This window comes from Sorex araneus, chromosome X (assembly GCF_027595985.1).
Source record: "Sorex araneus isolate mSorAra2 chromosome X, mSorAra2.pri, whole genome shotgun sequence".
Lineage (NCBI taxonomy): Eukaryota > Metazoa > Chordata > Mammalia > Eulipotyphla > Soricidae > Sorex > Sorex araneus.
The window spans coordinates 371,483,456-371,497,925 of record NC_073313.1 but is presented as its reverse complement, the minus strand read 5'-3'; the positions used below and the strand labels follow the sequence as shown (position 1 = coordinate 371,497,925).

Below are 14,470 nucleotides of genomic sequence, written 5' to 3'. Positions count from 1 at the left end.
CACCAGGTGTGGACCCTGAAAATATAAAAGATAAACGCTGTTATCCACTTTCTCGACCTTTTTTTAAACCTGTTTCCTGCTTGAAACCATCCCCTCCTTCCCTTCCCCCCCCCCCACCTGTGAGACTCACCGGGCGCAGCTGAGAGTCCCAGGCTGCTCCTGCCCTGAGCCCCCGCCTGTGTGTGTGGGCACAGCTGGCCACCCCCCACCCCGGCCCCTCTGGGTGCTGTCCCGGTGAGCAGAGCCGGCCTCTGTCCCGAGAAACAGCTGCGCACACTTAGCCCCAAGCACCTCCCCGACACTCCAGAGGAAGGCCCGGGGCTGCACCTCAGAACCTGCTTTCTTACTGGTCCCTCACTGTGAGGCCCGGGGCTCCCTGAGGCTCAGGTCAGTGAGCCTGTCCCATGCAGCCCGCTGCCCCTGGAGAGTGGACGCACACAGCCTGGCTCTCCCCCTTCTGCCCCGCCCCCGCCAGCGCCTCTAAAACAGCCACTCCAGGCGCCTGAATGACAGGACGGCGGCGCGAGCACTTGCCTTGTGCAGGCCGACCTGGGTGTCATCCCCAGCACCCCACATGGTCCCCAAGACCACCAGGAGTGAGCCCTTAGCACCGTCAGGTGTGGCCCAAAACCAAAATATCGCCACTTCATGGGGGCGGGGGGCTCTCATATCTTCTCTCCCCTCACAACACGGGCCGTGTCTGTCTCCCAAGTGGCTTCTCCACACTTTCCCTCCTGCCCTGGCCCTTACTTTGTCATGGAGACAAAGATGTGCTGGGGGGAGGGCGGGCATGGTGCCCTCCGCTGTGTCTGTAAATAATTATTTTATTTCCTTTGTGATTGGGACTTTTTCTTTTAAAAAGTAAAAAGGCAGAGGGAGAACATGGCCCCCTGCAGCTCTCTGTCATGGCAGTAGCCTCTGCCGGCTGCTGGGGCCCCCAGGATTCTTGGCACCCCTCACTCAGGGAGCACTGCTGGGTGCCAGCTAGAGGCAGAGAGGGAAAGAGAGACTCGCATCCCTGTGAGAAAGACAAGACGCCTGATCATGCTCAGGGTCTACAGAGCCTGGCTCAGTGGCAGACAGGCACAGCCGGGATGTGTGTGTGAGGGGAGGGGGAAGAATGAAAGAGGGAGAGACGGAGAGGGAGGGGGAAGGGGAGAGAGAGAGAGAGAGAGAGAGAGAGAGAGAGAGAGAGAGGCTGGGGAGCAGGGCATGAGAGGGTTGGGCTTCTGGGAAAGGAGCAGGGAACCCCAGATACCAGAAGCTGGGGCCCAGGGAAGAGCAGCTGATTCTAGGACCCACAGGAACTAAAAGGGCGCTTCTTATGTAGGGACAACATAGCAACTGAGAGGATACTACTGTATAACTAAAATGTAGCAGCTGAGAGGGGCCACAATATAGCTGCAATGTAGCAGGTGAGAGGGTGCTACAATATAACTACAATGTAGCAGCTGAGAGGGTGCTACAATATAACTACAATGTAGCAACTGAGAGGGGCTACAGTATAGATGCAGTGTGGCAGCTGAGGGGGCTACAATACAACTACAATGTAGCAGCTAAGAAGGTGCTACAGTATAACTATAATGTATTGACTGAGGGTGCTACAATATAGCTATAATGTAGCAGCTGAGAGGCTAGAGTACCCTGTGATGTAGCCACTGAGAGGTTGCTACAGTATAACTATAATGTAGCTCCTAAGGTACTACAATGTAACTATGATATAGCCACTGAGTGGTGCTACAATGTAAAATCAAAGCTTCCCAGGGCCAGGTGAAAACTGGGAGGTGTGAGACATCCTTGCGCATTCCCAGGGATCATCTTCCTTATGACCCACACTACGGAGTGGAGAGGGAATTTCTGGTTTTCTGCATTTGTGACAGCAGTGACATCTGTTTGACTCCCCACGCCCAGCCAGTCCGGCGCTGCTTTCAGGCACTGCCCACCCTCCACCCCACCTTAAACGTCTTTGACCTGACAAGAGATCAACCTATTAACATCAAAGGGAGTTAATTTCAGAAGATAAAAGCTCAGCTCTAACTCCGAAATACTGGAAACTCTGAAGCTTGGAGTGACCTTAAGTATTTTTAGAAATTTACTGTTGAGGGAGGGAGGACCTGATTAGTCACCGGATGAGTGAATGCGATCGGGAACCCGAGCAGCTGGAGGACCAGCCTCTGGGGAAGCCAATTTGCACGCCAAGATTTTGCGTGACCTGGACCCAGAGACCCCAAGTCCATCACAGGGAACTGCCCAGGACCAAAGTTGGAACCTGATGTTTTTCCATTAGGACTGGCATCTGGGACCTACTGCAGACGCTGATGCTAGACAGTTTACCTCCAAAATACCCAGGCAAGCTGTACCCCTCACAGAGCTGTCAGTCTGGTTCCTTAGCAACTTGCCCTGGCACACACAGGCGGGCACTGCAGGAGTCCCGGGCACAGGTCTGGGCTTCGGCCACCTGAGCAACCACCTGGGTGCCTCCGTCCGCCTTTCCAGGAAGGCGCCTTACGGAGTCTCACGAGTGAACTGCAAACCCAGAACACTCGGGCCACTCTGGACTCTGCCCAGATGTGTCCGATCCCCCCCACACACCCCGCAGCAGGTACGCTATGTTGGCCTGCGGTTTCCAGAGAGCACTGTTCTCCGCGCTGCCTCTGGACCATTCAGCGAGGGAAGTGCAGGTCTCTGGCTCTCTTCCTGCCTGGGAGTCAGCAACGCACTTTCTGCATCATGAGTCAACACTCCATGAGTCTCCACCACTCAGACTGGGGCGGGAGACTGGATTCTGTTATCTGATCGTTTGCTTTGGGGGGACTGGTGGGATGGCCCAGCGGGCAGGGCGCTGGCCTGGCATGCAGCGGACCCAGATTTAATCCCCGGCACCCCGTAAAGTCCCCAGAGCACCACCAGGAGGAATTCCTGAAGGCCGAGCCAGGAGTAATCCTGAGCATTACCAGGTGTGGCAAAAAGAAAAAGAAAAGAAAACCGTTTGTTGGGGCTTTGGGAGAGACACGTGGAGGGAGAAGCAGCCGCTAACGGGGCGTGTCTGAGTCCAAGAGCGTGGGAAGAACAAAGGAGCAAAAGGCTGCAGCCGCAATCAGCCCAGGCACGCGCGTCCCACACCGGGGCAATGATTTCAAGGTGGAAGTTTTTGTTCTTATAAATGTTTATTTTCCTCCATCGTTTTGCTATAGTGCTGTGAAGGGTCTTCATTCCCTTTTCCCGAGTGTTGCGGTTCAAAAGTCAGCGCCCCACCACAGACCAAGCTTCACATCTTCAAGGTCTTGTGTGCCGACTTACTTTCATAGGAAATATTTCTATGAACTTTCCTCGGGATTTGTACATCTAGGTAGATAGGATTCCTACATGGGTAACGCAAGCTTTTTAGCCTCATCAGACCACTTGGCAACACCACTTTATGCTTTACACAGCTGTTCCTTGGTCAAGGTCATTTGCAAGAGCAAGTCGGTTTCTGAAGAAATCTTGGGTGGTGGGTGAAGGATCCATTGAGGGGTTTTCATTAGTTTTTTCCCTGTATTCTGATCCACTGGACCTAAAATCTCAGCACACAGATAAAGTACAGATTGATTTGGTTTGAATAGTTTTCAGATATTTTCAGCTATCCAAATTGCTTTGCATTTGTAAAACAGTTGCCGCTAGATCTGGGGTTTTACTTCCCCTGAATTTCACAGCTAAGAATACACATAACTAAAATTTGCACTGAACATAAGAAAGTATTTTTCCAATATTTTATGTGGACAATTGTGATCACTGTGTGTCCGTGTAAGATATTTGTACTAGGGGAATAAAAGCTCAGGAAATTCGTGAAATACTGTTTTTGACTTAACCCCAGTATCTCCTCTGCAAGTGACCAAAGTCCATGCCTGAATTAGGATGGGGTTTACTGTCCCGCCAACACCCCTCACCTCGCTAACTTGGGAGTTACGTTACAAACTCTTGCCTTTGCTTGTTTTCATTTTCAAAGGAGAGGTTTATTGAAGCCAGCCACACACACATGCTACATTGGGTAGGAAGCACAGTGACCAGAGTGAGACCACCTGCCATCTGGGCAGCCAGAGGAGACGAGCCCGGTCAGCAGCCGATGGCCCCAGTGGGTTCGACTGAGGCCCGGCCGCAGCACCTTCTCGCGTTCTCCTGGCTCGGCCTGCTGGGAATCCGTTCCATCTCGGCACCCACCCAGCGAGCTCGGCCCGGGGCCCTGGAGAGGGGCTTGCCGGAAAGAGCCCCTCGTGAGTGAGCTGGGTGCTCTGGGCAGGAGGAAGCCTGGCCTGGGGTGGGGGCTGAGGACCGGGGGGCACAGCCTCGAGCCAGCACGGCCCACGGAGGAGTCAGGGGCGGGTGCTCTGTGCCAGAGAGGGGCGGGCTCCTTCCCGTCACTGACCTACAAGGGTTCTGCGGGCTGTGGTACTCACTGGCGAAGGGGCAGAACTCATACAAGCCCTTGGCATGAGTCAAGGACAGACATCAGCTCCACACAAAAATTAAAACCCTGGTATCCCGACGCCTGGCGACAACCAGATTTTCCCACTAGCAACTGGATGCCTGGGTGGCCAGCGGCCCCTGACCCGCCGACAGCAGGAAGCGCGTCACTAACCCCAGGGCAGAGAGGAAAATCAGTCTGTCCGTCAGCCCATTCTTCACATAAGGAAGGGGCCACTCCTGCCTCCCCAGCCCCCAGGGCTCTCCTCGGAAGAGTCTGCCAGGCCCACCCGCAGGACCCCACTGACATTCAGGCCACCACACCCAGTGGGGTGAGGTTCCTGGTCCTGCTGCCCTTCCTTCCTGCCACACATCTTGTGTCTGCAGTTGAGGCCAGCCCAAGACGTGGGTCTGCCCAGCTCCTGGCCCCTCTGAGCCGCAGCCTCTCTCCAAAGCCCGACACGGCAGACGTGGGGGGTTCTAACATGCAACTGTGCAGCGTTTACCTGGACATGGGAAAGCTCTGATGTCACCACCAGCCCCAGGGACCACAGAAATCTTCACCAGCTGCGTTCCCATTTCTGAAACAAATGCCAAAATCGCCCTGTCTCTTTTCCTTGCTCAGCCCCCGTCCCCCTGGGCCCGTCTCTCTGCGCCTCTGCGCTCACTGCGACTTGCTGAGGGCTTGTCCTCCTGGGCTGCGTCCTTGCCACCACCGGCTCCTGCCTACGGCTGCAAACTCATCTCCAGCCTCCGCACACGCTGACCAAGTGTAAGCCGCGTAAACACCCGAGTTCGAGCCTCGAGAGATGCAGCAGCATCTCCGGCTCATCGCCTGCTAAGGGGGCTGGACAGAGGCCACGGCCCCGGACACTCCCCGCGGCACGGCTGCTGGGGACACAGTCCTGGGAAAGACCCGTGGGGCCGGGGGCAGGAGCGGCCCGTCCCCAGCCAGGACAGGCACCGCTTGGTGGAAGGGGCCGAGGAAAGCCACCCGCCTGCCCTCTCCGCCCAGACCGCTGTCCGGGGGCCGCCAGCACCTGCCGCCTTTCCTCCCTCTGCTGCCAGGGCCCACAGCAGCGTGGGCACTCGGACAAGTGGAAGCTGGGCACAGACCGGCCCTGGGAAGGGACCGAGAGGACCCAGCGCACAGAGCCTGTGGCCTCGGGAAGGGCTTTGCGGCCGGAGAGACTGGCCAGTCAGCCCGGAGCCCCGGGACACAGGGGTGGTCACAGCGAGTTTCCCTCCTCTCGCACTGGCCAGAAGCGAGTGACCTCATGAGAAACACCGCACCAGGCGCCCCAGAAGTAGCCCCCGCAACTGTGTTCTACTTTAGCATTCAGAGGGGGACGCAATGAGAGACGAGAGAACCCCAGAGGGGAAGGCCCGGGGCGGGACGTGGGAGCACTGGAGGCTGAAGTTCCCATGGGCCCTCCCCCGGCCCCCCAGCGGGCTCCGCAGGTGGTGCAGGGAACGCGGAGGGACCCCCGAGGGGACCCAAATCTGGCTCGGCTTTGGGGCAGGAGGTATGGCTGGGACTGGGGGCAGGAGGGCGGCCTCGCGGGGAGCCCCAGGCACCAAGAAAGAGCACTGAGCACCGAGCACAGAGAATCGTGGCCTCGGGGCCCTGCGCTTTGCCCCTCTCCGTCCCTGACCCCCGAGTGGCCTCACTGACCCTCTGCCCGGCCGAGAGCACTAGTTGTCCACGTGTATGCAAGGTGTGCGTGGGAGGCGGAGAAGCGCGTGCCCAGGCTTCGGGGCGGTCTTTGCGGGACGGCTCGGACAGAGATCCTTCTAGAAGGGCCGTTCTCTTCCAGCCGGCTCCAGACTCCGTCCAGCGTCCGTCTGGCGCACTAAGGCTCTGCCCGGCTCCAAAAATCCTCCTTAAAACTGCTTAAAGCCACTTGGCATTCGCAAGCCCGAGGCGAGGTCATCCTTACTCGGGCCGACGCATGGCTCTGCCTGGGCCAGGCGTGCCCCCGCCTGCGCCGTGGCCCCGCCCCGCCTCAGAGGGACGAGAACCCCTTGGCGGGGCTGCCGCGGCCCCTGGCTCCGTGCCCAGCCTCGTCCCGGAGCAGCACTCTGGGCGTGTGGGGCCACCAGCCAAACAGGCCCCTGGGGATACAGAAAGGGTGTCAGTGTCGACAGACCTGCACCCCCAGTGGGGACACGGGCAGCGGCTGGACAGGACGGGCCAGGTCGTGCCCGGGTGCCAGGCGCAGGGCCCGGCGGCGGGAGGGCTTAGCGCTGGCACGCGGGACGAAGGACCCGCCCAGCTCCGCCCACACACGGCCTCCACACGGCCGCCTGCACCCCGTTTCACACCAGCCTGGCCCAAGTGTCCACCACAGAACAGGCCGGGCAGCGCCTGACCACCAAGAGGAAACAGGCTGTGCCTCTCGGGGCGCCCCCGAGTCTCCCTGCCCGCCCCCGCCCTGGAGCGGGAGTTGGCCAACACGCTTGGTCCCCAAGGAAACCATTCAAGAAAGGCAACTCCGGCTTGCTCTGGGTCACGCTGCGTCCTCCTCGTGGCCCCGGTGACCCCGGGCATGCAACGGGCAGCACCCCCTGCAGCGGCAGGGCAGAGGAACCAACGGGCAGCACCCCGGGGCTGTTGGGGTCAGCACCCAGTGATGCAGGAGGGACCACCTGGGACAGAGAGCCAGGCCCAGCTCAGCAGGCACCAGGCAGAGGTGCCAAGGCCACGGCGGTGGGCACCAGCCGACCTCCAACGACCCAGACCGCACCTGCCCAGGGCACCCTCCCGGGCAGCAGGGATCACGGGGCACCCTCGCAGGGCCTCGGTCGCCACAAAATGCATCCTCCACCTCACAGAGGCTTTGCAAAGAAATTAAACACGTCCCAGGCTGCGTCTGGCCTCTCCCGCCCACCCGCCCGCGCGCTTCTAACGCCTCTCCCGGCAGAAGGGGACACAGCCACGTGCCTGCAGGGCTCCTCCGGGGACCCGCAAGCGCTCACAGGGGGCTGCCCAGCACCCCCGGAAGAGACACACCGTCGCCAACAGTCTCGAGCGGGTCTTCCACCACACCACGGGCTCCTGCGTACAACCTCACCGCGGGGTAAGGCAGACCCGCCCAGCGTCCCTGGCCTCGCCCGCCCCTGCTGACACCGGGTGTGCCCGAGGGGCCGGGCGCCTTGCTGGAGGGTGGACATGCCCCAGCAGGTCATGAGCCTGCAGCACGGGGCTCCGCTGCCCCCCAGCACGCGCATCCAGCCCCTACCCCACACCGCTCCTCCCCTTCTCAGGACCTGACTCGGGGGGCAGAGAGCGGGGTGCCTCTCGCCAGCGTGGGCAGGCAGCCACCGCAGGGAGCAGGCGCCCGCCTGAGCCGGGGCCAGCGATGCCGCGTCTAAGGGCTACTCACTTCTTTTTAAAGAGCTTGCGGAAGGAGCTGCGGAACCCCCCTTTCTGGTCTGGCCTGGGGTTCTGATCGCTGAAAGATGTTTGTTCACTTTCTCTCTCATCCTTTGGGCAGAATCTGGTGGCGTCTTCTAAATGCATCTCCTGAAAACACAAGAGAGGGGTGTTTGGGGATTCCCGCCCATCGGCCCTGCGGCTCGGGACGGTGGGACAGTTTGCTGACCTCCCTCACTCGGCACCTTAGCAGCGGACACCCCCTTCCAGGGGACGCAAACCTCAGCGGCGGAAAGAGGGGTCTTTCCCACAGCGCTAGCTGGGCCGCAGCGGGGCGAGTGCTGGGACTAGGACAAGGCAGCACCCAGGGGCGGGTGAAGAGACTCAGATGCAGGGGGAGAGGGAGGAGGGGAGCTCAACTGCCTGCAGGGCCAGTGCTGTGGCCAGAACACCATGGGACACCCCCGGTAAGGGTGCTCGCCCGTCCTTCCCGGCTGCTCTAGAGGCGTGTGCCCCACACGGGTGATGTCCTACGCCCCCACCCCCACCCAGCACTGCCAACAAAAACACAGAGCGAACAATTCTGAGTAGCCTCAGAGACCCCTCAAGTGGGCCCATTAAGCGGGTGAAGGACTCTCCCCCACATTGGCCCGGACACTCCAGGACGTGGCTGGGGAACTGTGGAGGTGGGGGGGTGTCTCAGGAAATTGGGTATCGTTTAGAGACTTAATTTGAGGCTCGCAGATGTGTGGAGATTCTGAGACTATCAAGACTCCTCACAAAGCCACAGGCCTGCGGTTTCGGTCACCTGACTTCCTCAGCGCTAAGGACTGTCAAGTGGCCTTGGTCCGGGAGACGGCTGCTACGGGGGTGCAGGGTTTGGGTACCCCAGGATGAAGCCTGGACACTGGCAGCCAGTGGGTGTGGCCACGGTGGTCTGCAGCACTGACCCCACACACACACACACCCCCCACATTGCTAGGAGCGAGCCCCCAGGTTCCCCCGCAGTGCTTGGGAGCCCCGCCCCCCAAAGGCTGATTCCTGAACCAGAATCTCCGGGATTCCTTCCCTCTTGGCTTTGAAAACCAACGCGTTCGCCTGCACTTCCTGTTTCCTGGGGTCGGCTAGGCTTGGCTCTGCGTTCACGGACCCCATCCGGGACACAGTTTCAGAGGTGGGGAATTGGGGTGTGCTCAGGGGACTCTCTTTGGGGGTGCCGGCTGGTATTTGTGGGCGCGGGTCTGACCTACTTTACAAAGGGCGGCTGCACACCGGCCCTCACTTTGGAACAGCACGGCCGGTTGTACGGACAAAAGGACTCTGCGCCGAGCCAGAGCCGCGCCCCGCCAGACGCGCCCTGCGGGCTGTGCCGCCGCCTCCCAGGCCTCTCGGAGCCAGAGCAGGACCAGGGCAGCGCGCGAGGCTGCGTCTGTTGCAGGAGGCGCCCCACAAGGCGCCCCGACGGAGCCGGCAAGAGAAGGGTCCATCCCTCAACTGAAACTCTGCGAGCGGCTCCCCCAAGGCAGGCGCGCGCGCACACACACACGCGGGCACAGATGCGCGCGCGCAGGCACAGACAGACAGGTGCACGCGCAGCCTTAGCGTCCCGGCCCCTCTCCAGGCCTCCCAGCCATCCGCCCCGTTTACTCCTGGAGAAAGAAAACCGTGTCCAAAACCAGAAAGAAGGAAGTGAACTCTGTTTGCAAGTTTGAAAAATTTACTGATAACTGAAAGCAAAGCCGTGGTCTGTTCGCGTGCCTCCGTCTGTTCCCTTCTGGGGGTCTCTCCAAACGACCCTCCCACACACGGCCCAGCGGCCGGCGATGCTGAGGGCTGGGGCGGGGGGGGGGGTCTGAGCACCAGCTCCCAGCCGGGCCCCCTGTGCTTGGTACACCCGCCAACGGCCACAGACCCGCCCCCGCCTCCTGCGGAGGTTTCTGAGGAGCGGGCTGCGTCTGTGCCGCGGCAGGGAGCTCTACAGTGCGCACAGGACAGAAAAGCATTTGGCAGCTTCTTAGATAAATCTACGGTTTAAGTCTCAGCCGCGGAGCCCACGGGGCCTCTGCAGACGGCCCCTGGAGCTGGGGGGCCGCTCCCCAAGCTGTTCCCGCCCCGGCCGCTTCCTAAGCCGCGAAGGCGCCGCTCCCGCCTGCACGTTCCTGGCGAGCCTCCCGCTCTGCCCAGTAGCTACTGCGCATCTTCTCGAACCCTCTAGGAGGCTCGATCCCCCTGGCCAGCAGGGCGTCCCCCTCCCTGACTGCCCGTCCGCTCCCCGGGCCGGGCAGCGCTGCGAGGCCGGCAGTGCGCGTCAGCGGGCCACTCGCCCAGGGCCACTCGCGGGGCGGGCACGGACGGGATCCCTGCCTGCCCCGCTTCTAGCAGGGCGCCAGGGGGCAGCGAGCTGGACGGGGCCGTTCTCGGGGGCGTGGGGCGGGGCGGGGCCATCGAAACGCGAGCCCGCGCGACCGTGGGGGGCGTCCGCGGGGCGGGGCGCGTGTCCCGGGGTCCCCCTGCGCGCGGCCGGCCGCGGGGGCGTTACTTTACCCGCCTTACTTCCAGATAGGTCTGCTTTTCGCTTTGGGACCTCTGCTGGGGGAAGAAGGTCCGGGGCGCGGCGCGGGCGGGCGCGTGCGGGGGCGTGGGGCGCTCGGCCTTGAGGGGGGCGCGACCCCCGCTGCTGCTGCGCGTGCTGTAGAGGCGCGGGGCGGCGCCGTCGGCCGCGGGCGCGCGCGGGAACTCCTTGAGCGAGCGGCTCAGCGGCTTGGCCTTGCCGTGGGCCTGCGCCGCCGCGTCCAGCGGGTGGGCAGCGGCGCCGGGCGCGGGCGACGTGGCGCTCTTGGGCAGCCGCGCGGGCTCGGGCCGCTCGGCCTCGGCGGCGAAGCTGACGGGCCGCAGGAAGCAGATGTCCAGGCTGGACTCGGACGAGGCGGCCGAGCCGGCGTCGAAGAGCGCGGGCGCGGGGAAGGGCTCGTCGTCGTAGGGCGCGGGCCGCGCGAACAGGTCGCCGCCGTACTCGAACTCGTCGTAGGCGGCGGCCACGAAGCCGCCGCGCGCGTCCGCCAGCAGCTCGGCCGCGCCCCGCAGCGAGCGCTCGGCCGGGCCCAGCTCGGCCGGCGCCGGCTCGAAGTCCAGCTCGGGGATGGCCTGCAGCGGCCCGGCCAGCGCCTTCCCGTCGGGCTCGGCCGCGCAGAACTCGGGCCGCGGGTGCTTGCGGCCGTCGGGCTCCCAGTCTCCGGGCTTGGCGGGCGCCAGGCTCTCCAGCAGGCTCGGCGGCGGGCCCTTCTTGGCGGGGGCCAGCAGGTGCCTTCAGAGGGGACAAGGACCCACGAGGGGGGTTTAGGGCCGGGGCGGCCGCCCCGGGGGAGCGCGCCCCCACCCGCCCGCTCCTCTCCCCGCTGGGCACAGTCGGGGACGCGAGCCTCGGGACTCTGGGGACTGGAACTGTGGCCCTGGTCATTTGCATCATGAAGCCCACAAGCCCTGGCGCCCACCCAGGGCCCGGGCGGCGGTACAGCGGGTGGGGCTGGGCCCCGAGCCCGCCAGGAGCCAGCCCTGGGCACCGCCGGGTGTGGCCCCCAAAACTAAAACCAAAAAGACCAGGAGCCTCTTTGGGCTGAGACCCTGACTTCCCCCAGAGGCCCAGGGTGAAGCGGGCGGGACCCCCTACGGCTCACGGTGTGTTCCCAGCTCAGGCTGACGGCATCCCCCGGGGCCGTGGGGGCGGGGCTCAGGGTGCCCTGGGGGTGGGGACTGCGCCCCAGAACCCACCCAACCTGGTGCTTCTGTCTGCCTGGCACGTGGGCAGAAAGGCCATGTCCTGGGCCTGCGAGGGTCAGTGGTGCCCGGCCTGGCCTGGCTCCAGCACTGGCACAGCCCAAGTGCCGGCCAGCAGTGCAGGGGTCAGGCGCTTGCCCACGTGCTGCCAACTGTCCCCGACAGGAGGCCACCCCACTCCCAGCATCACCGGGTCACCCCTGAAGCACTTAGCAGGAAAGGGCCCCAAATCCACCCACCCCCAAAGGAGACCATGAACTGGCAGCTCCTGGCCCCCTCCCAAAGAGCCGCTGTGGCCTCCTGCCTCCGACCAGCAAAAGGCTCAGGGTCCCTGTGCTGGGCTCGGCCGCCCCACATCAGATGCCCCCTTGCACCCTCTGGCCCGAGGCCCACCCAGCTCAGCTCTGGGGACGGCCTCTCTGCCCGGCTCGATGCACGCTCGTCAGGGTTCGAGTGATCTCTTTCCTCCGTTCTCTGCCCTTGGTCACCTCATCTCTCACTAAGCGATGGAGTCGGGGAGGGAAAGTCAGGCTTGTTTTGCATTGCTGACTAGTTGTTCCTGGTTCCTGCCCCCCCTTGGTTTTTGGGCCACACCCCGCAGTGCTCAGGGGCGACTCCTGGCTCTGTGCTCAGGGACACCAGGGATTGAACCGAGTCGGCTGTGTGCGGGGCAAGTAAGTGCCTTCCTGGCTGTCCTGTCGCCCCAGCCCCTCAGTTGTTCTCTTAACCACTGCTACTGACGTCCTAAACTTGACAGTGACGGGACCTTTCACGTCACTCAGCAGAAGCGGTGCCTTATCCAGAGAGATTGCTCGCGGGTGGGGCACTTGCTTTGCGCACAGCTGATGCCAGTTCACCCGCCAGTGCCCAGAGGCTCTCCCTGCGCTGTGCCAGGAGTGGCCCATGGGGGTAGCCGGGAGCTCCCGTGAACACCGCTGAGGTGCCGCTTTCTGCATCACGTGTGTGTTTTCTTGAAGGTAACCAAGTGCAAGGGGAGTCGCTGCCTGGGGAGGGTCAGCCAGCACAGCCAGGACTGTCCAGGAGCCCCGCTGTCCGGCAGGACCCTCTGGCTGCACCCTCCTCCTCCAGGCCAAAATGAGTCCTGGACCTGTAGCGAGCGCAGCCTTGACCCCAAAGAGGCCAAGACGAGGCTTATCGAGTGTGAACTGCAGCTCAGTGTGAGAGTCGGGCTGAGCTGGAAGGGGCAGCAGAGGCAACTGCGGCCCGGAGCAGAGAGGACGCTCGGGGAACCTCTCCTCCGCGGGGCCCCCACCCAGGGCAGTGGCCCTATGGGAGGGAGCCGGGCAGGGGACACTGGCTCAGGCTGCCGCCCCGGCCCGCCCACACCCGCAGGTGCTTACGTGAGGGCCCCGCCGCCAGGCCCGGGCGGGTAGGGCTGCAGCAGCTCCTCAGGGTGGGGGCCACTGTCCCGGACAGCCTCGGGGCCCGCGGCGGCCGCGTCCTGACCACTGGCACACTGCGAGGCCAGTCCCTTGTACAGCTTGGCCATGGACGACCTGTGGGAGGGAGGGTGGGACGGTGACCCTCAGCGTGTGGGGCTGCCCTGGGTGCACCCGCTGCGCTCCCCCCTCCCTCGTGTCCCCAAGCTCCTGAGGCAGCCTGGCTGATGTGGGGCGGACAGGGACACCCTCTGCCCGGGGCTCGAGCTGGCAAACTCAACCCCCAGGGAAATGGTTCCATTTTCCTCCTGTCCCCCGTTTCCTGTCTGTGTGAAACCTGCTCACGGCGGCCTCACCGCAGCCCGACACCGCACTCTGGTGCTGTTCTCCGTGGAGAGCATTCGCAACCGTCACGTCTGGGAGCCTCATGGCTCCCGCCGACGTGGCTCTCACTGGACACACTGTGCCACAGAGTATGTCCGACAGCTCACTGGTCAGTTTGGAAAACAGGAAACTGCCACAGCACTGAGAGCTTGTTAAGAGAAAGTGGGATTCGTGTAGGGAAGTTGCCGGAGGGCTGGAAAGACAAGCCTCAGTGCCAGTGTCAATGAGTTGAACCGCAGTTTAGAATCCAGTGAGTCCAAGAAACATCGACTTTGGGGCTGGAGCCATAGTACAGCAGGTAGGCATTTGCCTTGCACATGGCCGACCCAGGTTCAATTCCCAGCATCCCATAGGGTCCCCCGAGCACCGCCAGGAGTAATTCCTGAGTGCAGAGCCACGAGTAACCCCTGTGCAGTGCTGGGTGTGACCCAAAAAGCAAAAAAAAAAAAAAAAACATCAACTTCAGGAAAGATGGAGTTGGTGTGGGGGGAGGGTGTGATCCCTGAGGGGGTGGAGGGAAAAGACACGGGTGTGGGCTGTTGTATGGACCATTGTATGCATGAAACCGTATTACCAACACTTCCGTAAAATGTAAATGACAGTGACTAAAATTAAAAAAAAAATTTAAAGCGACTGGTAAGATAGTACAGTGGGTAAGATGCTTGCCTTTCATGTGGCTAACCTGGGTTCAATACCGGCACCCTACATGGTACCCTGAGCCCTCAGCAGGAAGCCCTGAGCACAGTGCCAGGAGTAAGCCCTGAGAATCACCAAGGTGTAGCCCGAAAGCAAAACAAAACAAAATTTTAAAAGATTTATTAGTGGGGCTGGAGCGATAGCAGAGCAAGTAGGGCATTTGCCTTGCACGTGGCCAGCCCGGGTTCCATTCCCAGCATCCCATACAGTCCCCGGAGCACTGCCAGGAGTGATTCCTGAGTGCACAGCCAGGGGTAAGCCCTGAGCGTTGCTCGTGTGACCAAAAAAAAGAGAAGAAAATAAAAGATTTACTAGTGGCTTACCTAGGGTCAGTGGATGAGATGTAATTGTAATCATTCATACTGTGTGAGCTTTCAAAAGAGTTTAAAAACCTGCCTCA

General features: G+C 62.0%; 1 protein-coding gene across 1 annotated transcript in view; it reads right to left on the bottom strand.

Moving 5' to 3' along the window:
• Window positions 1–4,308: 4,308 nt before the first annotated feature.
• ARHGEF33 (Rho guanine nucleotide exchange factor 33) overlaps window positions 4,309–14,470 on the bottom strand; it is a 52,181-nt gene continuing 42,019 nt past the window's right edge. The window contains exons 15-18 of the mRNA XM_055122144.1: window positions 12,952–13,107; window positions 10,370–11,120; window positions 7,827–7,966; window positions 4,309–5,021 (exon numbers count right to left, since the gene is read on the bottom strand). Of these exons, the coding sequence (XP_054978119.1) occupies window positions 4,970–5,021; window positions 7,827–7,966; window positions 10,370–11,120; window positions 12,952–13,107 (1,099 nt within the window). The 3' untranslated portion in view covers window positions 4,309–4,969. The remainder of the gene's footprint in view (window positions 5,022–7,826; window positions 7,967–10,369; window positions 11,121–12,951; window positions 13,108–14,470) is intronic.